Source organism: Bos javanicus, chromosome 3, assembly GCF_032452875.1.
Source record: "Bos javanicus breed banteng chromosome 3, ARS-OSU_banteng_1.0, whole genome shotgun sequence".
Taxonomy (NCBI): Eukaryota; Metazoa; Chordata; class Mammalia; order Artiodactyla; family Bovidae; genus Bos; species Bos javanicus.
The window spans coordinates 113,272,647-113,293,928 of NC_083870.1; the positions used below are offsets into that span (position 1 = coordinate 113,272,647).

Genomic DNA, 21,282 nt, shown 5'->3' on the forward strand with positions numbered 1-21,282 from the left:
GGTGATGGACTGGTTTGTTCACCTCTGTCTACTCGTTACCGTAGGGCTCTGAGAGCTTTTCGGGAAGGGTGGGGAGTCTCCTGGAGCACAGCGGAATGGCTCCCTCCCTTTCCTGTTCTCCCGTCTGAGTGTGGCCGTTCTCACAGACACACTGCCAGGGTCAGGGCCGGTACTGTGGAGAAGGTCCTCCACAGTCCACACGTTGTTCCTTTTCTGCTTTCGCTGAACCGTGTGACCAGGCAGTCCACCAGCTGAGGGAAACCCTTCACCACTTGGGGTTGCCTTTGACCTCCCTGTGTGCTCGAGATGGCTGGGGGCTTGTGCCCCCCAGAAGTACTGAGGTGGCACCATTTCTCAGTAGCCGGTGAGGCCAGATAACGGTCTAGCAGCTTCAGCCAAAATGGCTGTGAATAGCATCTCGGGGTTCCTGGGTACTCAGAAGTGGTCATGAGTTTGACTCGTAAGCGAAGAGCAAACCTTGACTTCCTGGGGAGAGGTCCGTGTGAGGACGCTGACTTGAGAGTGGGTGACGGACGCCGTTTCTCTTGTGTGTCCTCTAGCCCTGACGGCAGTTATGTAGCAGCGGGCGCGGCCGAGGGCTCGCTGTACATCTGGAACGTGCTGTCTGGGAAAGTGGAGAAGGTCCTCTCAAAGCATCACAGGTGAGACAGCAGCCCCTCTGAGGCGCTGAGCAGGCTTGTGGCTCCATCCCAGGGGCCAGTGCTCTCCTGGGCGTGGGCCCGGGTCGACCCTACGAGGGCCATGTCCACTCGGGTGCTCTGCTGCTGGTGAGGTCAGTGCAGAGAAGCTGGGGCCGTTCTCACCGGACCGCAGACCCCTGGGTCCTGCTCATTTATGTTCCAGGACGTTCCAGTTAGGGCGGCCACTGGAAAAAGGCTTGGAGCCCGCGTTCTGCCTCTTGGATCATGTGTGCGCCCCCGCTTCCTCCCGCCCCTTCACTGCTCTCCTCCCTCTCTGCGGCCCTGTCTCCCTCCTAGTCCCTTTCCTCAGGAAGTTGACTGCTTGTGACCACTGGTTTTCACATACTTTCCCCCAGGCGCCTTTCTCTCTCAGCTTCGTCCTGTCCCCACAAGCTCAGCTGCTGCTGAGAAGGCAGGCCTGGGGCCACCGCTCACTGCCCGTCCAGTGCCAGGCGCCCTGAGGTGCTCCTCAAGAGGCTGCGGTGTGGCTCTTAATTCACTCAGAGCTACTCCCTGAGGGCAAACGTGATGAGGCCTGGCTCCCTTTCTTCCTAAACTGCCCACCGTGATTCCTCCTAGTTCTGCTCTGTGAGCGCCTGCCTGTGCGTGGGGGGCCACACTGGCCTTAAACCGGGTGCTGGGACAGGCCTGACTGACTCCCTGCTGGCGAGAGAGCCCTGGAGGGAGCCTGGCGCTCGGCTCACTGAGGTCTCACCCATGTCCCCACCTCTCCCTTTGAAGCTCGTCCATCAACGCGGTGGCCTGGTCCCCCGCCGGCTCCCACGTGGTCACTGTGGACAAAGGAAGTAAGGCTGTGCTGTGGTCGGAGTATTGACAGCCCCTCGTCGGGAGAGAGCGATCTGGAGCTGGAGGAGCAGGCGGGCCCCACGGCTCTGTCCTGGCAGGTGGCGTGTTGGGTGTGGCTTTGACCTCCCGAGAAGAGCTTGAGCCGGGGCCCTGAGGCCTGCCTGCAATCAGGGTTCCTGAGGGTCGCGGCTGAGGCCCCTCCCAGCCTGAAAGAGTTAACACTGCAGACACTGACACTGCGGTCCCTCAGCCAGGGGCTCGGGGTCCTGCCCTGATTCGAGGGGGAAACAACACTACTGGCGCCCGTCTCGCATACCTCAGTGCGGGCCGCGCGGGCGCCCGCGCGCTCCTCCTGGGCGGCAGTGCCAAAGGCGCCCCCACGCCGGGGCGTTGGTCCTCCCCCATGCTTTCTCCCATCCTCCAGGGTCCGTCCTGTCCTGATGCATGTCCTGTCACCTTGGGTCGTTTTCCCAGGGAACCTGCTTTAATCATCGGATCAACAGAAACCCGAACAGGAACCACCCCCCCGCCCCCCCACCCTCAGGTAGCCTGTGGGGGCTGCCCTGGTCTCTGAGGAGACGTGGGCCTGGGGTCCTCCCTGCTGCTCTGTGTCTGTATTAGAGGCTCTTACTCTGGTCTCATCTGATCGCTGTTGGAATTCCCTAGCTCTCCCGAAGTGTTCTTGGAAAGCAACTGTCCTTCAAAACTGCCTCTCCCTAGCCCTGCCGCCAACAGTTCTACATATTTATTTCTTGACTAAGAAATAAATCTGTTTCATTTAAAAAAAAAAAAAAACTGGGGGCAGCGGTAGCAGAGGAAGCGCAAAACACTTTTTCCAGAAGAGCGGGTGTGCTGTCAGTCAGCGAAGACTGATTTCCCGAATCACCTGGAACTTGCCGGCCGCCGGCCCACCACCTTCTTCCCGCCACGCTGGGGTGAGGGTGGCTGGCGGGTGGGATCGGAGGCCTCGGGGGTATTATCCCCGAGCCAGCAGTTCCGGGTCATGCCCCTTTGCCAGGCCTACGTGCAATACCCCCTCGGTGCTTTAGTGCAGGAAGCCCATTCCAGGAAGCGTGGGAATGCCATCTTTAGATTTCAGGACGTGTGACAAGGCCAGGGAAAAACTGGCCTGTGAAGTTTAAAAAAAAAAACAAAACCATGGATCTTTACCATCTTAGTTGTTTGTAAAAATTTAGTTTCTTGAGCGGCTGAAACACCATTATTTTTTGTCACTTACTCATTTGCACTTTATTTTTTTTCCTTCCATACTTGTTCTCCAGGCAGTTGTTGGGGGTGAGTGCTAGGGCAGGGCAAGGGCGGGTGATTGACGTGCCCCATTTCCCCTGCCCTCGCCTCCCTCATTTGCTGTCCAGAGGACTCGCGTTGAGAGGAGTTGAAGTTCACAGGCCAGGGCACATCTTTTATTTATTTAATTATGTTGCCCAACAGAACTTGATTGTAAATAAAAGAAGAAATCTGTTATATACTTTTCAAAACTCCATGACTCTTGGTGGTTATTTTATCCTTCTTCATCCTAAGGGCAAAAAGCTGTTTCTTTCGTTTATTTTCCTGGCACTCATTGGTTTGTAAATAATGGTTAATACTTCCCAGTGCCTTACCCCGTGGTTCATTGTTACTGTTGTCTATAAACGTCAGTATTCCAGGTCCATGTTACTTGCAGATCTTAACTGAATCTAGAAAAGGCTGTCTTCGGGATTTTGGTAGCTGTGTGGTGTGCTCCACACTGTGGCTGTAGGAGCCCTGGTCCCCACTCTGGAGACGCTGTCCATAGGACAGATCGTGAACTGTCTGAGTCTCCCAGCCTCCAGGCCTCTTCTGTGCTGAAGGGGCATAAATTTTCTCACTGAGGAGTGATTTATTCAGAGCAGCTCAAGATATCTAGAAGCAGCCTTGTGCCATAACAAATTAGAGTCTCCCTGGAGCATCCCCCCTGCTCCCGAGGACCTCTGTCCAGCCCATCACCACTCAGTCGTCCAGCAGCTCGAGTTGGGGTTCCATCATGACCTGAAGTCTCAGGGGCAGCCAGACAGTGGAAAGAGGGGAGCCCATGGCAGTCACCTTCAAGGAGGTAAGTCATTCTTCAGAAAGGCTGAAAGCAAGCAGGCCAGTAGCCTGATGGTCCTGTTTTCCTTCACTTTGCAGGGGAGCATGTCTGCTCTCTTCAGCTCGCCCAGCCGTCAAGGCTGGGGTACAGGGCGGGCTCCCACCATGGTGGAACATGCTTCCCTCCACCTCATGGTCTGTTCTCGGTCTCTCAGGTCCTCTGGGCCCCTCCCCCAGTGCTCCTGGTTCCATTGGTCAGGGCAGTAGTGGTCATGCTGGTTGGAGCTGGAGTGGGCTTTGATCCAGACATTAGCCTGTCTCAGGTTGACAGTTCAAGACTTAAAATTATATTCTCAGGAACTTCCTGTCCGGTGGTTAGGACTCGGCAATTCTTCTGCAAGGGGCATGGGTTCAATCTGTGGTCTGGGAACTAAGATCCTATATGCCACCTGACACAGGCAAAAGTTTATATTCCCTCAGTCATTCCCCAGAATTGTGTGATATATCAAGTTCTGTATCTGTCTTAAGGCACATACTGTGCACACATTCACCTTTATCTGACAAATCTAGTAAAGCCCTGATGTGTCCTCACATCATGGCACACAGGAAATTTTGTGTGGACCCTGGGCAACGGAGAGGCCCGCCCCGACCCCAGGAGCATGTGTGCTGGGAAAGGCCGCATTTTGCAGGTGTGCCAAGCTACCTGTGTGCCTTCACACCTATGGCATGGCCTCGGTCAACCATGATTTTGGGGAACAAGACCATGGACTTGAAGCTCACGGCCTGGGCGGAGCCCTGAGAGAGGAAGGGGGCAGTGAGGAAACCTGCAAGTCGTGCCTGTTCTCACAAGGGGTCTTGGATGGTAAGACAGAAGCTGCGGCTCTCGAATTCTGTCAGAGCTGAAGGGTCTCCTGTCACAATTGGGGGAGAGCTTCCCAGCTAAGCAAAAAGATGTTCTGGAGTCCTGGCCCGCAGGTGGGCACTGGTGCCCGGGGACCTCCACTTTGCCTGCTCACAGTGTGCGGCAGCAGGAGGCGCCTCTTAGAAATCCCGTTTTCAAGCCAGTTAACCTTGGAAATCCTGTGTAAAGTGAGGCGCACCTGTATTCACATAGATTCTGTGGAGACACGTCGGATGTGTGGCGCGTGCCAGTAACAGCGGACTTGGATCCACAAGACGATTCTTGCCTCTTGGAGCTCTGGTTTCCACCTGTGCCTCTGAACTTCCCTGCATGCTCTCCAGAGGCTCCTCCATCCTCTCAATGGTCTGGTCCATGGTGGGGCCTTCAGCTGCTCCCAGCTCTCCTTCATGGATCCTGCTGGGGGCCGAGCTCCCATCTTCCAACCCTGAGTGAAGGGCGTGATGGGAGCATCCACGTCTGGAGGATCCAGAACCCACAGGAGTGGAGGAAATGCCAGTGTCGGAGCCCCTTTCCTGCCTCTCAGCAATTTTGACAGAGTATTTTACAGCAAACCTCAAGTATGACATTGCTCCCATAGATCAGCATGCAACCTAATAAGGACACCATGCCATAATTACACCTCAGAATTAACAGAGTCCCAGTGTCATCCACCCCTGGGTCAGGAAGATCCCCTGGAGAAGGAAATGGCAACCCACTCCAGTATTGTTGCTCGGAAAGTCCCATGGACAGAGGAGCCTGGTGGGCCACAGTCCATGAGGTCACAAAAGAGGCGGACACGACTGAGCAACTAGAGAACAACAACAGTGTCATCCAGGATCCAGTCCATTTCGAATTCTTCTGATGGTGCCAATGTTTCTTATGATTGGCTTGCTTGAGTCAAGATCCAGTTAGTTTTTGCTGCGTAACAAAGCGCCATGACACGTAATGGTTCCAAATGAGCATCGTTTGTGTGAGCGGGCCTAGCCAGCCGGGTTCAGGGAGACTGGTAGCGGGTGGCCCCCTCTTATCTGGCCGTTCCTTTGCCATCAGCAGGGGAAACAAGGAGGATGCAGTAAGAAGGCAGGCGTCTGTGGCATCACTTGTAGCTCCACCTGGTCACCTTTGTTACCCACTGGCTGGAGCAGATGGCATGAGCAGCCCTGCCTGCCTCTGAGGGGCACTGCCCAGCAGCATGGGGACATGGAGGAGAATCTCCACAGCAGTTCTGGTACCTGAGGTCCCAGCTGGATTTGGTTGACTTTCCTCACGTAAATGATGTTTGTATCCCACATGCGAACATTGTGGGTTTCCCTGGTGGCTCAGTGGTAAAGAATCTGCCTACAGTGCAGGGGACCTGGGTTTGATCCCTGGGGCAGGAAGATCCCTGGAGAAGGAAATGGCAACCTTCTCCAGTATTCTTAGCTGGAAAATCTCATGGACAGAGGAGAGCCTCGTGGGCTACACAGTCCATGAATTCAAAGAGTCGGACACGACTGAGCCCCTAAACCACCACCACCACCACCACCACTAGGAACATTCGCCCTGGAGGCTGCTGTATGCCAGGCCCTGTGGATTTGCTCCCACCCTAGGACCTGGGGAAGAGAGCAGGGGAAGTCAGGCTTTGGGCTTTGTTTCTCCAGAGAAACAGACTTAAACAGTAGATAGGTATGCTTGTGAGCCAGGCCCATAAGAAGACAGGCTGTACGCAGACCGGTTTCTAAATAACCGTACGAGGAACTTCCTAGAGGTCCAGTGGCCAAGAGTCTGAGTTCCCAATGCAAGGAGCCCAAGTTCAATCGATGGTAGGGAACTAGATCCTGCAACTCAGTTCTCATGCCACAACTAAAGATCCTGCAGATTGTAGCTAAGACCCAGCACAGCCAAATTGAAAGAAAGCCATAGGTTCTGCTACTCCCTGAAGGGGCAGCAGAGGTTCTAAGAGGGCACAAGCCAGAGACCTCAGAATCAACCATATCTTTGACTTTCAGGTCATGCTAAGCACAGAGTGGGTACTCTAAAGTTTTTATTTAATAGAATTGAATCAGCAAAAAGAAAAGACAGGCTTCCCTGGAGGTCCAGTGATTAAGAGTCTGCCTTGAAATGCAGGAGACATGGGTTCAATCCTTGGTCTGTGAAGATCCCACATGCCATGGAGCAGCTAAGCATGCATGCATAGAGCCTGTGCTCCGTAACAAGAGAGGCCACTGCAACGAGAAGCCCATAAACCACAACTAGAGAAAGCCCGAGTGTGGCAATGAAGACCCAGCACAGCCGAAATAAATAATTTCCTTAATGGCAACCCACTCCAGTATTCTTGCCTGGAAGATCCCATAGATGGGAGCTTGGCGGGCTACAGTCCATAGGCTCGCAAAGAGTTGGACACCCCTGACGTGACTTAGCATGCAGACACACACTGGGTCACAAGGTAAAAATAAATGAGTTTCTTTTTCTACTATTTTTAAATGTATTAAGTTGAAATTAACATAAAATTAGTCATTTTAAACTGAACAATGGCATTTAGTGCATTCACAGTGTTGTATGAGCACCACATCGAGTTTGAAGAAGAAAGCCTATTTCTTAAGCTAGATGAGTGTCTTTTTTCTTTTTTTCTAAACTTCTGATCTCTCCGTAGGGAAGTGTGGGCCCTTGTCTTGCTCATCTTGGGCTGCAAGGCTGCAAGTTCTGCAGCCTACATGGCTTAAACAGCAGAAGTGTCTCACACCCGGAGACGGGAGTCCTGGCCGAAGATGCTGGCAGGTGTCCTTCATCCTGAGGCCTCGCAGCCACTGAGCTGTGTGCTCACGGGACTGTTCGTGCAAGGAGAGCGGTGATCCTGTCAGATCAGGACCATGCTGATGACCTCGCTTGACGGCCCCACCTCTGAATACCATCACACGGAGGGGTAAACGGGCTACAACACGGGAGTCTGGGGAGACACGCTGTAACAGACTTCTCCAGAAGGCTCTGCCTAGCTTTGCTCAGCTACAGGAGTACGCGTCTCAGTGTGGTGGTGGTGGTGTTGTTCAGCTGCTAAGTTGTGTCCGATTCTTGGCAACCCCATGGATTGTAGCACGCCAGGCTTCCCTGTCCTTTGCCATGTCCCAGAGTTTGCTCAAATTCATGTCCATTGAGTCAGTGATGTCATCCAACATCTCATCCTCTGCCGCCCCCTTCTCCTCTTGCCCTCTATCTTTTCCAGTGAGTCAGCTCTTTGCATATCAGGTGGCAAAAATATTGGAGCTTCAGCTTCAGCTCAGCTTCAGGAGGAAGCACCTCAATGGTGTCATCTCCAGGCTCGTTGGCATTGAAGCCCCCTCCAGCGTCGGGATCCATGTGGCAGGACCAGAAAGGAAGAAGCGCTAACCTCAGGGCGAAGGAAAGTGGATCAGGACCTTTCCAAGGTTTCCCCTGTATGTTTGATGCCTTTCCTTGACTCCTTCTGCAGATGGAGAAGAGAATACAGTGAGGCGGATCTAGTTTCTCAGGATTGGAGTGGACTCATCAGTGAGCCATGACCATCTAGGACTCTAGTCTGGGGCGTTTGTACAACTTGCTTCCCACACACAGAAACCTTCAGTGTTAGGCACCCTTGTCAGCGTGATGCCTCAGGAGGGATATTTGACATCTGTCTGAGGGGAGGACCCCAGTGGTGAGAGAGTTTCAGTGCCCATGAGGATTGAGCACCTATATTCTAACAACAACAAACAACATTCTAATCAGGAGAGACTGACATGTGGAAGAGACTGGATTAACTTAGACCCATGCAGAGAGGTAGAAGGGAGGCTGATTTCCATCCTTACAAAAAATTTCCTCACACTTCCCGTTATTTCAAATAAAAGTGGTAGTGATTTCCCCATCCCTGGAAGCATCCAACAACTTCCTATGGGTATTGTAGAGGAGCGCGACACAAGGTCTGCCCCGGCAGGATGGCATGTAGACTAGGTGTTTTTCAAGGATCTCTGCCCATGGGGTTCCACTTGGGATATCAGATATTAGCCAGCCCAACCCATAACAACAGCCCTCTATTCTTACAGCCAGTTGACAAAGGGTACATGTTGGAATTAAGGTATTTCTGGTTCCCTGGCACTCTTCATAAATAAGAGTAACCTCAGACTTGTCCAATGCTCTCTGCTTCAGTAAAACTAAAGCAGTTGAGGACACAGGTTTTCATTTTGCAGTTGATAGGTTAGCAGACTGAACCAGTTTCCCTCATGCATGTGCCCTAATAACCCCCTAAGACGATCACCTAGCCCCCAAAGCCTCTAAGACGCTTAGCTGCACATCCCACCCCCCACCCCCTCGAGCTGGCACTGCGTTTGGTGTTGGGAAATGAAACGCGGGGCTTGTAGCTGCTTCTCACTGGATCTGACGCAAGAAACAAGTAATGCATAGCCAGGGAGTGGTTCCTAGACTCTGAGAATTAATAGACCAGTAAATTTCCAGAAGAACTGTAGCAAGAGTTGGAAAACTTTTCATTTTGGTCAAGTAAGGAATTTTTTTTTTTTCCCTGAACTGCCATCTACACTCATCTCTATTTTATAAAAGGAGGAACACTTTGTTCCCTATGCTTAGCAGCTGCATTCTGAAATATTTATGGGTAAAGTGTGTGTCTGCAGTTTACTTTCAAATGGTTCAAAAGGAGAAAAGCAAGAGAGAGATGAGCACATGCAGTGAAATGTTGAATCTCCGTGTTGACTATGGGGGTGTCTATTATTATACTATTCCAGCTTTTTGCTCTTTGTTTAAATTCATAATCAATTCTAGAAAATGCAAAACAAATGACTGGAGGCAAATCAGTGCTCACCTGGGATGGGGAGTTGACTGAAAGGTATGCCAGGGGACCTTCAGGGGCGACGGAAATGTTGGGTCTTCATCAAACTCTGTACTTAAGATGAGTAGATTTGGTTGCATGTAGAGTATGTATCTATAAAGATTGGGGAGGAAGAAGAAGGACATTTATATTTAAAAATTTAAAACTTCAAATAAGGAAGAAAAAAGAAAAATTTAGAACTTCATAACCTTAGAATAAAGAACCACCCTTTATACTGAAAACATTTGGGTCTATGAAAAAACTGACAACAATGTCCTTATTTTCCTCAATTCTTCACCAAGCGGAGAAAAGTGCATTACAGACCAGGGGCTGGGAGGGACTCCCAGAGACTATGATTTCCAAAAAGAGTGAGGTCTGGCGTGCAGTGCACCCCAGATTCTCCTACCTGTCCCAGTGCTGACCGGTCAGTGACTGAGACCTTGGGGACCTGGGGCTAACACAGCTTCAGGAGAATGGGGGTCCCAGGGGCACCCACGGCTCAGGGCAGCCTATCTGATGGAGACACTAGAAGGGCCCAGTCGTTTTTCTTCCTCTTTAAAAAAAAAAAAAAACGCACCTCACAGCTTGTGGGATCTTAGTTTCCCAACAGGTATTGATCCCGGGCCCCCGGCAGTGAGAGCTCGTCAATTACTGGACCATCAGGAAATTCCCTTATTTCTTTCTTTCTTTTTTTTCTTTTAAGGGAAAAGAGAAGATTTCTTAACAAAACCTAGCATTCCCTTCACACAGACCACCAATGTCAGCTCCTTGGTTCCTATCCCGAAGACTGCATATGATGTGGATGAAAACACACGTGTCCACATATACCCACACATAGACTTGTGCATTTGCAAAATGCGATCATACTGCACACACCATCCTGTGACCTTGTTCAGTCACAGTCTCTACCTTCCTCGTCCAGTAATTTCCATGCTACCTGTCTGAGGTCAAATAACAAACATATTCCAGGGGCTCTTCCCAACCCAGGGATTGAACCCGGGTCTCCTGTATTGTAGACAGATTCTTTACCGTCTGAGCCACTAGAGAAGCCCCAACAAACATACTACTGACACATAATTAGATTATATTCAGATTTTCCCAGTGGGCCCAAAATGTCTATGCATCCTGTTTATTCAATGGGGACCACACAGTACATCTGGATGTTGAGTCCCTTAACTGTCTTTTAATCCAGTGCATCTCTTTTCTATGACATTTACTTATGAAAGATACCAGCTACTTTCTACATTCATCTGGTAGCTTTCTTGTGGTCTCATCTAGCTATTCTTTGTATGTCCTACAAATGAGAAGTGATGTCTAAAGGCTTGATGGATTCCAGCTGTCTTAAGATGATACATCACAGTGGTTGACACTTTGGAGATGCTAAGATTGACTTCAGACCACGCCTGGTCCCCCTGTTACGTGATTGCAGAAGGCTTGCACCTTGTGAAGTCTTGATCCATATGGCATCATTTTGGTGTCAAAGGAACAGACATTTCCTCTTCAACTCTTCACATAATGGTTTTGATACCAGTAGTAAAAAATCACTGCAGATGGTGACTGCAGCCATGAAATTAAAAGACGCTTACTCCTTGGAAGGAAAGTTATGACCAACCTAGATAGCATATTAAAAAGCAGAGACATTACTTTGCCAACAAAGGTCTGTCTAGTCAAGGCTATAGTTTTTCCAGTGGTCACTATGGATGTGAAAGTTGGACTGTGAAGAAAGCGGAGCACTGAAGAATTGATGGTTTTGAACTGTGGTGTTGGAGAAGACTCTTGAGTCCCTTGGACTGCAAGGAGATCCAACCAGTCCATCCTAAAGGAGATCAGTCCTGGGTGTTCTTTGGAACAACTGATGCTGAAGCTGAAACTCCAATACTTTGGCCACCTCATGCGAAGAGTTGACTCATTGGAAAAGACCCTGATGCTGGGAGGGATTGTGAGCAGGAGGAGAAGGGGACGACAGAGGATGAGATGGCTGGATGGCATCACCGACTCGATGGACATGAGTTTGGGTGAGCTCCGGGAGTTGGTGATGGATAGGGAGGCCTGGCGTGCTGCAATCCATGGAGTTGCAAAGAGTCGGACGTGACTGAGCAACTGAACTGACTGAAAGAATCCTCATCTGAGTCAATAACGTCATCAGTGTTTTACAGTGTTAAGCTTTACTGTTATTCAGCTCTGGTGAGATCAGTGGCTCAGAAGACATTATTATTGAAAAGATAGTTTATTACTTACAGTTCCCCAAAGTGGGGCAGGCCACCCATGGAAGCACCAGGGGCCAGTCGGGCGGTAGAAGGATCAAGGAGAAAACACGGGCAAGAGGTTTTTTGTGGTTTCCCTGAGAAAGAACTGGTGAGACAAGATAAGCAGACTTACGATGGGCTCTGGGTTGCAGACGCTGTCTCTAGTTGTCTGACACCTGGCCCCAGGGTGACTGACGGGGGCAAGGCAGTAATGGTTCAGAGTGAGACCCCCAGCAAAGCAGGAAAGGAGGCCTTTGGTGTGTTCCCATCCTGGGTGGGCTGATACGGATGTGAAAAACAGTCACTAGGAAAAAGCTAGCCCTGGGATGGCAGTCTCTCCAGGGTCAGCAAAGCCCCAGGTGTCAGAGCATCAAAATTATAGAAAATAAAAAGGCACAATTAGTACAGTCAGAGTTTATCAAGTGGTGTTTTTCTAATTCTATCACTCTCTTTACATTTCTTAGCTGACATTCCTCCGTTAAAATTTTTAAAAGTTGGGACTTCCCTGGTGGTCCAAGGGTTAAGACTCCCTGCTCCCAGGGAATCCTGGTTTGATCCCTGGTTAAGGAACTAGATCTGTTTATCTAGATATATTTTTAAATTTTTATTCTCAAAGAATTTCCCAATTTCAGCTGTTGCCAGCCAGCATACTGTTGCAATCCAATGACTCATTGATTTTCTCCAAGCTTATAGAGGCCCCTATTCTAGATACTGGAGATGGGAGAGGAACTAAATAGTCAAGAATCTCTTCAGTCCTGGAACCTACAATCTAACAGTGGTGGGGTGGGGGACAGACAATAAACAAGAAATTAATCAGTTCTCCTCTATGTTAGATGGTGGTAGGTGCTACAGAAGAAGGGAATGCTGAGGAGGAGGACAGAAGTGTTGGATGGGGTGGTACACCAGGATATAGATGGACAGGGTGACAGTGACGTCAAGACTCAAAGGAATAAAGGGGATGAGCCGAGTGACTATCTGTGGGGAAAGTGTTCCAGAAGAAGAAATAGTAGGTACGAAGGCCCTGAGGCAGGTTTGAAGAAAAGCCAAGAGGCCTGCTGATGGGAGCAAAGTGAACAAAGTTATGAAAAGGGGACCCAGATCATGCAGGGTTTAGATGGGAAGCCAGTGGGGTGTTTCAATAGATACTAACACCCCAAACATCAGAACTGGCATTCTGCTTAGACTGGCTTCATTTCGAGACACCAGCTCAAGTCCAAAACACACACGTGTTAGTGGCCACACTATGCCCTGCATTCATTCCCTGAATATTCTGTTCCAGGCACTGGAATATAAACAGGGGAAACAAAACAGCGTGGGGTCCCTGACCTCATGGAGCCTAGAGTCAAGTATGAGACGAGAGACCATAAAATTATCTTGCAGACAAGCATCAAATGCAGAAGAGCCTCCAACCTAGTCTGGAGGTGGGGGAAGGCTCCCCTGAGGAGGTGACTGAAGTCTGAAGGGTGGAAAGAATCAAGGAGTATGGGAGATGAGGGTGGTTCCAGGCAGAAGCAATGATGGGTGTGCATTGCAGGGAGATGGGGAAGGGCGGGCAGAGGCTGGAGTGTGTGACTTTAAAGCTTTGTACCTAGGACTCCCGTGGGGGTCCAGTGGCTAAGACTCCACCTCCCAATGCAGGGGGCCCAGGTTCGATCCCTGGTCAGGGAACTAGATCCCATGTGCTGCAACTAAGGCTGAAGATCTCACAACTAAGACCCAGTGCAGCCAAATAAACAAATAATTTTTTCAAAAATGAAGTTCTGTGCCTGTAGCCGAGAACAAGGTGAGATGCTAAGCGGGAGGGTGGCTACTCAGGGCTCGGAACGATGTACTTAGACAGCAGGAGACATTATAGTCTGGGAAAGCTGAGGGGCTGGTGTGGACCCTGCGGGGGTGGGAGGACCAGACTGATTCAGAGGACGCCGGGGGCAAAATTGACAGGACTCATGACCTAATGGATAGGACACGGGGAGGAGAAGAAGGATAGCACCCGTTTGGCTTGCGTAACACCAGGATTCATCTTAAGGTTGACATTTCTCCTTGACCTTTTTGTCTCTATCCCCACCCCCAAGGTTGCATTAGCTGCCTGCTGAGTTTAATCAAGTTGGTTGAGCTCTGGAAAATCCCTTCTCCTGGTGATAGCGGGAGGAAGGGATAATCAGTCTATTTCCAGAACCCAAAGTGGGTTAAGATAGAAAGTAGCTTTAGTCTAGCTGTCATCCCTCCCCCCCACCACCCTTCCCTGCTCAAGCTGGTTGGCTCCTGAGAGCCCATCGTGAGCCCCTCTGGAGGGAGACCGAGAGGCCCTTGCCTAATGCTGAGAACTGCTGAAGCTACCATTCCGTCCGCCTCAGCACTAATCCAGTTACCACTCTGCTCCTTCAATGGGATTTGGCTTCTAGACACTGAGACGTGGGTGCGGGGCACCCTCTCCCAGTTCCCTACAAATCCCCCTGAGCGGTCAGCCAGGGCCCGTGCGGAGTTGTCTGGGTAGACGGAACAGGGGTTGGCTGTCTGCTCACCCTGGAGGGCACGCACACCTTCTCCCCACCTCCTGGGCCCTCCCGGCTGGTCGCACAAGGTACGTGACCATCCTCCAGCAAAGCCTTCACAGAACCTCGGGGCAGGTCAGGAAAGAGCCAGGACCAGGGAGACTGGCATCTTCATGCAGTCAGTCTGACCCAGTTACTTTCCACGGACATTACTTGTTAGGGAAACTCAGAAGGCGTTGAATTTCAGACAGCTCGGATGGCCTCTTTGTTGTGGATAGAGCTGGGGATGGTGAGAGAGAAACTCTGCTTAGTATAAATTGCTGAGCAGAACTTTTAAGGGATTTAACGGATTTTTCAAATGATATTCATGAAGTGGTTAGGTTGTGGTTTGCAGGAACTTTTTCTACCTTAATTGCCATGATACATCGTCAAGATAGAATTTTAAAATCAATCTGGCTTACTGTGATGGTACCAAAGCTTAGTCTCAAAGTAAAACCTTCTCATGGGAATCTATCTGAAGTGAGTTTTACTAAGAAGTGAGGTTTGCTGGTGAGGCTTACTAAGAAGTGTATGAGGCTTATCAAGAAAAAATAAATACCTTTAAAAAAAAAAAAAAAAGGAGCTCACTAGTGAAATACAAACCAGACAAAGGCCTTATTGAGTCAAACGTGGATATCGAGGTAAAAGGGAATGTCTAATGCCTGCACAGTATCTCATGAGTAGGTTTTATTCCGATAATGTTCTAGATGTTATATTTAGGATGGCTCTACCTTTCTGCAGCCCTGTAACACCTGACGTACACCTTAAAGTGGAAGAAACTGCCAGGGTCAGTTAACACGGCAGCCAGTATGAAGGCCAATAAGCCCGCACCAAACCACGTTATCTTCAAGAAGATCTCCCGTGATAAATCGGTAAGTGGGGCAGATGTGAGGGGCTTGAGTGATGATTTTTTTTTTAAGGAGCTTTTTGAATAGATGGGATCAATATCAAAACCCTGTGAGGTCAATGGAAGCGATGTGAGTGTCATCCATCTCTGTCTGCTGGATGATAGATGAGATGTAAAGGGATGACTTGCAGAAACAGTACTTCTCTTCAATCTCAACAAGACTTCAGCCCCAGGACCCTTCATTTTCTCCTGATCTCTCAGTGCCCAATCCTTCTCCTCCAATTTTACTCTTTTTCTAGCCTTGAACCCTTGACTTACATTTCAGACGTTGTTTTGGTAACGCCTATAATTTACTTGGGCCTTTTTCTACCGTCTTGCCTACCTGCCTGGGGAGAGTGCTGATGCTGGGTCATGCAATTCTCTACCATCTGGCACCCACCCCAGGCGCCAAGCTCTCCACCCTAATGGGCCTCCAGGACCACTGGATGAGGGCGCGCCTCTCGAGGCTCCACAGTGCTCGCTGTGGCTGCACGGCCACCACTGCCCTGGCACCCTGCATGCCCGGCAGAGGTGATGCCACTGTTGGCTGCACCAGGGGGTGGTAGGCGGTCTAGATGTGCATGTGAACTTCCTGGCCTGGGAGACCCAGTCGAGGGCACACCCCACAGCCTCTGTGGGTGGTGTCTCCTTGCACGGCTCGATGGATTCTCAGGGCTGACAGTCTAGTTCTGTGCCATCCATTGCAAGCTGCACTTGTAATTTTAAATTTTTCTATTAGCCATGTTAAAATGGTAAGAAGAAACAGGGAATTCATTTTAATACTACATTTTATTTAACCCAATATAACCAAAAAACTATCATCTCAACATGTAAACAGTATAAAAAGTATTGATAACACTTCTTTGTTCAGTCACCAAGTCATGTCTGACTTTGCAGTCGCATGGACTACAACACGCAAGACTTCCCTGTCCTTCACTATCTCCCGGAGTTTGCTCAATCTCATGTCCATTGAGTCAATGATGCCATCCAATCATCTCATCCTCTGTCATCCCCTTTTCCTTTTGCCTTCAATCTTTCCCAGCATCAGGGTCTTTACCAATAAGTCGGCTCTTTGAATCAGGTGGCTGAAGTATTGGAGCTTCAGCTTCAGCATCAGTCCTTCCAATGAAGATTGATGACATATGTTAAATTTATTTTCTAAGTTGTTGAGACCTGGTATGCGTTCTACATTCACAGCACATGGCAATTTGGTGTGGCCATATTTCAAGTGTTGATGGCCACCAGTAGATAAATATTGGAGGATGTGGACCTAGGTCATTCTTCTGGTTGACTCCTGAAACCTACACTGGGCCTGAAAGAAACTCTCAGAAGCTTCTCATGCCTCACGGGCTCTGCACACTCTCCCCTTCCCCTCTCCTCTCCTCCCTGAGGATCTCCATCACTTCCATCCAGTCCTCTGATTCTTCAGGGTGACAAGTCAGGTACCCCGCAATATTTCATCCTCCCAACTCTCTTCCAACTTGTGTCTTTCCAGTGAACTTTATCTTGACTTCCGGCAAAAGAAGAGAGAAACCACTCCTGCTGGGCATTATCACTTTCTGACTTTTTCCTTACTCCCACCTAGCTAGACCTCCATTGACCTGGGAAACTTAGAATTTTTGTATTTAGGAGGAAAAAATGATTCATCCACGACTCTCTCCGTATTAGGATCATTCCCACTGCAAGTCTTTGTCTGGCCTCGGGCGTGGTGTGCCAGGGCCCTGGGTCAGTTTCTCTGCGAATCTCTCCACTCCTCCATCTTCTACGATCTTCATCCTCTGGCTGGTGGCAAGACAGCTGCCCCAGCTTCAGGGAACTCACCTTCACTTCCTTCCAGAAGGAAAAGACTGTTGATTCCTGGGGTCTCTTAAGGGTGAGGAGGTATTTCTCCAGAAGACTTCTCTTTACCTCGTTGGTCAAAACTGATTACATGCCCACCTTCAGCCCATCCTGAGCCAAAAGAGTGGGAGCAGGCCATTCAAGAATCATCCTTCATGATGGATATTAACTAAATTTATTGTGGCTATTCAGTTCAGTTCAGTTCAGTCACTCAGTCGTGTCCGACTCTGCGACCCCACGGACTGCACGCAGCACACCAGGCTTCCCTGACCATCACCATCTCCCGTAGTTCACTCAAACGCTTGTCCACTGAGTCGGTGATGCCATCCAACCATCTCATCCTCTGTCGTCCTCTTCTCTTCTTGCCTTTAATCTTTCCCAGCATCAGGGTCTTTTCAAATGAGTCAGCTGTTCGCATCAGGTGGCCAAAGTATTGGAGTTTCAGTTTTAGCTTATAGCTTTGTGGCTATGGCTTTGTGATTTACACATACATCGTTATATTGTACACCTTAAACAATATGTCAATTATATCTCAGTAAAACTGGGCGGGGAAAAGAACGATCCTCTGGGGTGGCCTTCTTAACACAACCGCTTGGGGATGGTGCGCCCTGGATGCGATGATTGGTGACTGTTATCCAGGAAGATGGTGTGCGTGGCTGTCGGATGGGTAAGCAGCAGACCGGCTGGAGCCTCGCCTCATCCACCCCACTCTCCCCACCTGCTCCTGTCTCTTCTCCTCATTTGCAGTTGCAGCAGAGGACGTGCTATTGCTTCCACTGAGGTTCATGCTACTTACAGCCTGGGTCGTGGCCCACCACCTCCTCTGGGTCCGATCCCAAAGCCTCCTCCCTCTGGGGCCATCTCTCTTTCTCTACCAGTACCATCCTAAGCATGACAACAAGGACTGACCTCATGCATCTTAAACACAAGAAAAAGAACAGCAAATGCCCCTTGACCCCATCTCCTTTCTAGCTCTCCTTCCTTCACAGCAAAGCTTGAAAAAGAGGAAGACATTCTCTGTCCCCCTACCGTCTCCCTTCCTGTTCATTCCTCAGTTCGCCCTCCTCCCGACCACTTTCAGCTGCCTACCTGGCTTTCCTCTCGCCAACCCCTTCTCCACTTTGCTGCCAATGCAACCAGAGCCTCAGTGTTCTCCTCCATAAAACGGGCTTAATCCCTAGCCCATAAAGTAGTTGTGAGGATTAAATGAAATAATGTGCTCCATGTACTTAGCTTGGCGCCTGGTACAGGACGAGCACCACGTACCCCTTATTGCAGGCCTTTCATCCTGTTTCAAATGCCTCCACATCCTCCTGAAATCTTTAGGGTCTGGTCCTGTAAGACCCTTTCTGGCCATTTGCATCCCCATTTGGTGGCTACGCACCTGCAGGTGAAACCATAGGCAGTTCCAGAAGCGTTTTCTTGGCTCTGGGCTTTTTACACGCTGAGTTTTTTTTTTTTTACCCAGAAAGCATCCTTTCACCATAAGCTACCCCCAGCACCTGGTTATGATCGGGTGCTTCAACATCAATCACACAAATAACCTTGAAGCCACGGAGATACACTCCTGGATGACCGCTACAGGGGAGCAGATATAGGAGATGATTTAATGCCAACAGAAATTATTTTAAGTGTCCACGGAAAGAGACATATGAATTTCAGAGGCTTGGGGAAGAGGGAGCTAGCCAGGATCCATGCATTCACTCACTGATGCACTTAGCAAATGTTGATTAAATTCCTGCCTGTACCAGACACTGCGCTAGACACGGTGATGGCTGCAAGATGCGTGAGAGAATTCTTACCACCACGGTCACAGTGCCATGGCTTAAGGTGGTGGGCGGTGGTGAATCCAACCCACGCTCTCCCACAGATGGGGGTGGTAAAGGGACCTTTGCTGCCAGGGGCGTTGAAACGGACAGGACAAGGGCTGGGAGATGGTTATCTGTCCCCAGCCAGGACGCTTTCCCCGCTTCTTCAGGTGTACGTGTATAGATGCTCACCTGATAGGATTTCAGGGACGCCAGAACATCTGCCTCTTGCTGAGTCCAGAAATTCTTCTAACAGTGAGGAGAAACATTTCAATCACAGCGAGAAATGAAAGGTTCAACGTGCAAACAGCTGACAGGAGCCTCATGCGCATAAGCGTCACTTTCCACTAAAGAATCAGCAAGAATCCACCAAGTTTGCCTGGTTGACAGCAGACCTGGGCTCGGTGGGAAAAGGCGGGGAGAACAGGGTCTTCCCGAAGAGATGGAAAGAATTCCTTGGAGCAGTTTCAGGGGCTGAGAAAAGACCACACCTTGCCCGCAGTCCGTCGTCTCTGCCTACAGCCTTGCCTACAGCCAAGCAGGGCGAGAGGAGGACAGGGAGGCTGAGCAGCAGCGCCAGGCGCCTCCCCTTCTCCAAACGAGGGCAAATGTTTCCGTTGTTGCTGTTTTCCCTCTTCCGTTGTTGTGGATTTTTAACATGAATACCTTCGGGTACTTTGACCACTGAGAACCCATCTCTGTTCTCACAGGTGACCATCTACCTGGGGAAGAGAGATTACATAGACCACGTTGAACGAGTAGAGCCTGTGGGTAAGTCGAGTTTGGGGTGAGATTCTTTTTAATGTGTTTATTTATTTTTTGCTTGCACTGGGTCTTTGTTGCTTTGCACAGGCTTTCTCTAGTTGCCGCGAGCAGGACTCCTCTCTAGTTGCTTCTCATCTCGGTCCTTCTCTGGTTGTGGAGCATGGGCTCTAGGCACGTGGGCTTCGGTAGCTGCAGTTTTCGGGCTCAGTAGTTGTGGCACACGGGCTTTAGTTGCTCCCCGGCGTGTGGGAATCTTCCCAGACCAAGGATTGAATCAGGGTCCCCTGCATTGGCAGGCAGATTCTTATCCACTGAACCACTAGGGAAGGTCTAGGGTGAGACTAGTTTTGTGTTTTTTTTTTAAAAAATCTGACTTTGTTAATAATCTAATCAAAGAAATGCAAATTAAAACATCATCCAGGCGCCACCGGCTGATTGGAGACAATTTTAAAGAGCGTGAGAGAGACAAAGGACTCATCTCTGGAGTATATAAAGAAAGCTCAAAACTCACCAGTTGAAAACGAAAACAAGATCCAATTAGGAAATAGACAAACAAAATGAAAAGACATTTCACTGAAGAAAATATACGAGTGGCACGTGAGCACACAGGAAAATGTTCAACAACAAGAAAAGAAGAAACATGTCCAACAGCATTAGTCGTTAGGGAATGCAAATTAAAACCACAATGAAATATCATTGTACACCCGTCGGAATGACTGAAATCAAAACAGTGACCATACCAAATGCTGGCGAGAATGTGGAGACACTGGATCACTCAGGCGTTGCTGGTGGGAATGTAGAATGGGACAGCCACTCTGAAAATCAGGTTGGCAGTTACTTTAAAAGCTAAACATATGCTTATTATACGACCCGGTTTGCATTCCTGGACATTTATCACGGAGAAATGAAAGATTACGTTCACACAAAAACTTGTATGTGATTGTTCACAGCAGCTTTATTTGTCATGGCTCCAAACTAGGAAGAGCCAAAATGTCCCGCGATAGGTGAATGAGGTTAAACACGCTGGGGCATGTCCATGCCTTGGGATGCTACTCGACAGTGGAAAAGAATGAACTACCAGGGACTTCCCTGGTGGTCCAGTGGTTAAAACTCCGGGCTTCCACTGCAGGGAGCATGGTTTCCCATCCCTGGTCAAAGAATTAAGATCCCACATGCCACAATGCACCATCAATTTTTAAAAAAATTTTTTAACTCAATTTTAAGTTAAAAAAAAAAAATGAATGAACTACCAACCCATGCTACAGCTTGTAAGTGTCAGGGCACTATGATGAGTGGAAAAAGCCAATCTCAAGAGGCCATATGCTTTACGATTCCATTTTTATAACATCTTAGAGATGACAACATTATAGAAAAGGAAAACTGAATAGTGGTTTCAGGGGGCTAAGGTTGGTGGGGGGAGGTAGCTGGGTGTGACTACAAAGGCTCAGCCCCGGAGGGAGATCATTATGGTGAGGTTCTGTGTCCGCACTGCCGTGGTGCTAACACAAAATCTCCATTTGATAAAACGACTTAGAACTATACACACACTGTACCCATGTCGACTTCCTGGTTTTGAGATTGTATGCAATTATCTAAGATGTAACCATTGGAAGAAACTGGATAAGGGATACATGGGGACCTCTCTGTGCTATCTTTGCAGCTTCCTGTGAATCTATAATTACTTCAACTCAAATTGTTCTTTGTTTTTTTTTTTTTAAAGAGTGTAAAAGACTGGCAATTTAGGCAGTAAGATGAGCATGTCCTTCAGCAATGTCCTTTCTAGAAGGTCATTTGGCATTTATATTATTAAAAGCCACATTCAATTCTACCGTGGATAGAGATTTATCTTTAAGGATGTTCATTGTGATTTACTTATAATGGGGAAAATCAGAAATATCCTAAATACCGTAACAAGAGAAGCTTG

At 49.2% G+C, this 21,282-nt stretch overlaps 2 protein-coding genes across 5 annotated transcripts in view; both read left to right on the forward strand.

Annotated features, from left to right (window-relative positions):
- The window catches only part of ATG16L1 (autophagy related 16 like 1), a 44,201-nt gene extending 41,197 nt beyond the window's left edge, over nt 1-3,004 (forward strand). For all 4 annotated transcript variants that reach the window (XM_061412653.1, XM_061412654.1, XM_061412652.1 and 1 more), the window contains 2 exons: nt 561-662; nt 1,443-3,004. In XM_061412653.1, the coding sequence (XP_061268637.1) occupies nt 561-662; nt 1,443-1,536 (196 nt within the window). In that variant the 3' untranslated portion in view covers nt 1,537-3,004. The remainder of the gene's footprint in view (nt 1-560; nt 663-1,442) is intronic.
- An 848-nt stretch (nt 3,005-3,852) lies between these two features.
- The window catches only part of SAG (S-antigen visual arrestin), a 40,702-nt gene continuing 23,272 nt past the window's right edge, over nt 3,853-21,282 (forward strand). The window contains exons 1-3 of the mRNA XM_061412657.1: nt 3,853-14,110; nt 14,802-14,932; nt 19,304-19,364. Coding sequence (XP_061268641.1) covers nt 14,870-14,932; nt 19,304-19,364 — 124 coding nt within the window. The 5' untranslated portion in view covers nt 3,853-14,110; nt 14,802-14,869. The remainder of the gene's footprint in view (nt 14,111-14,801; nt 14,933-19,303; nt 19,365-21,282) is intronic.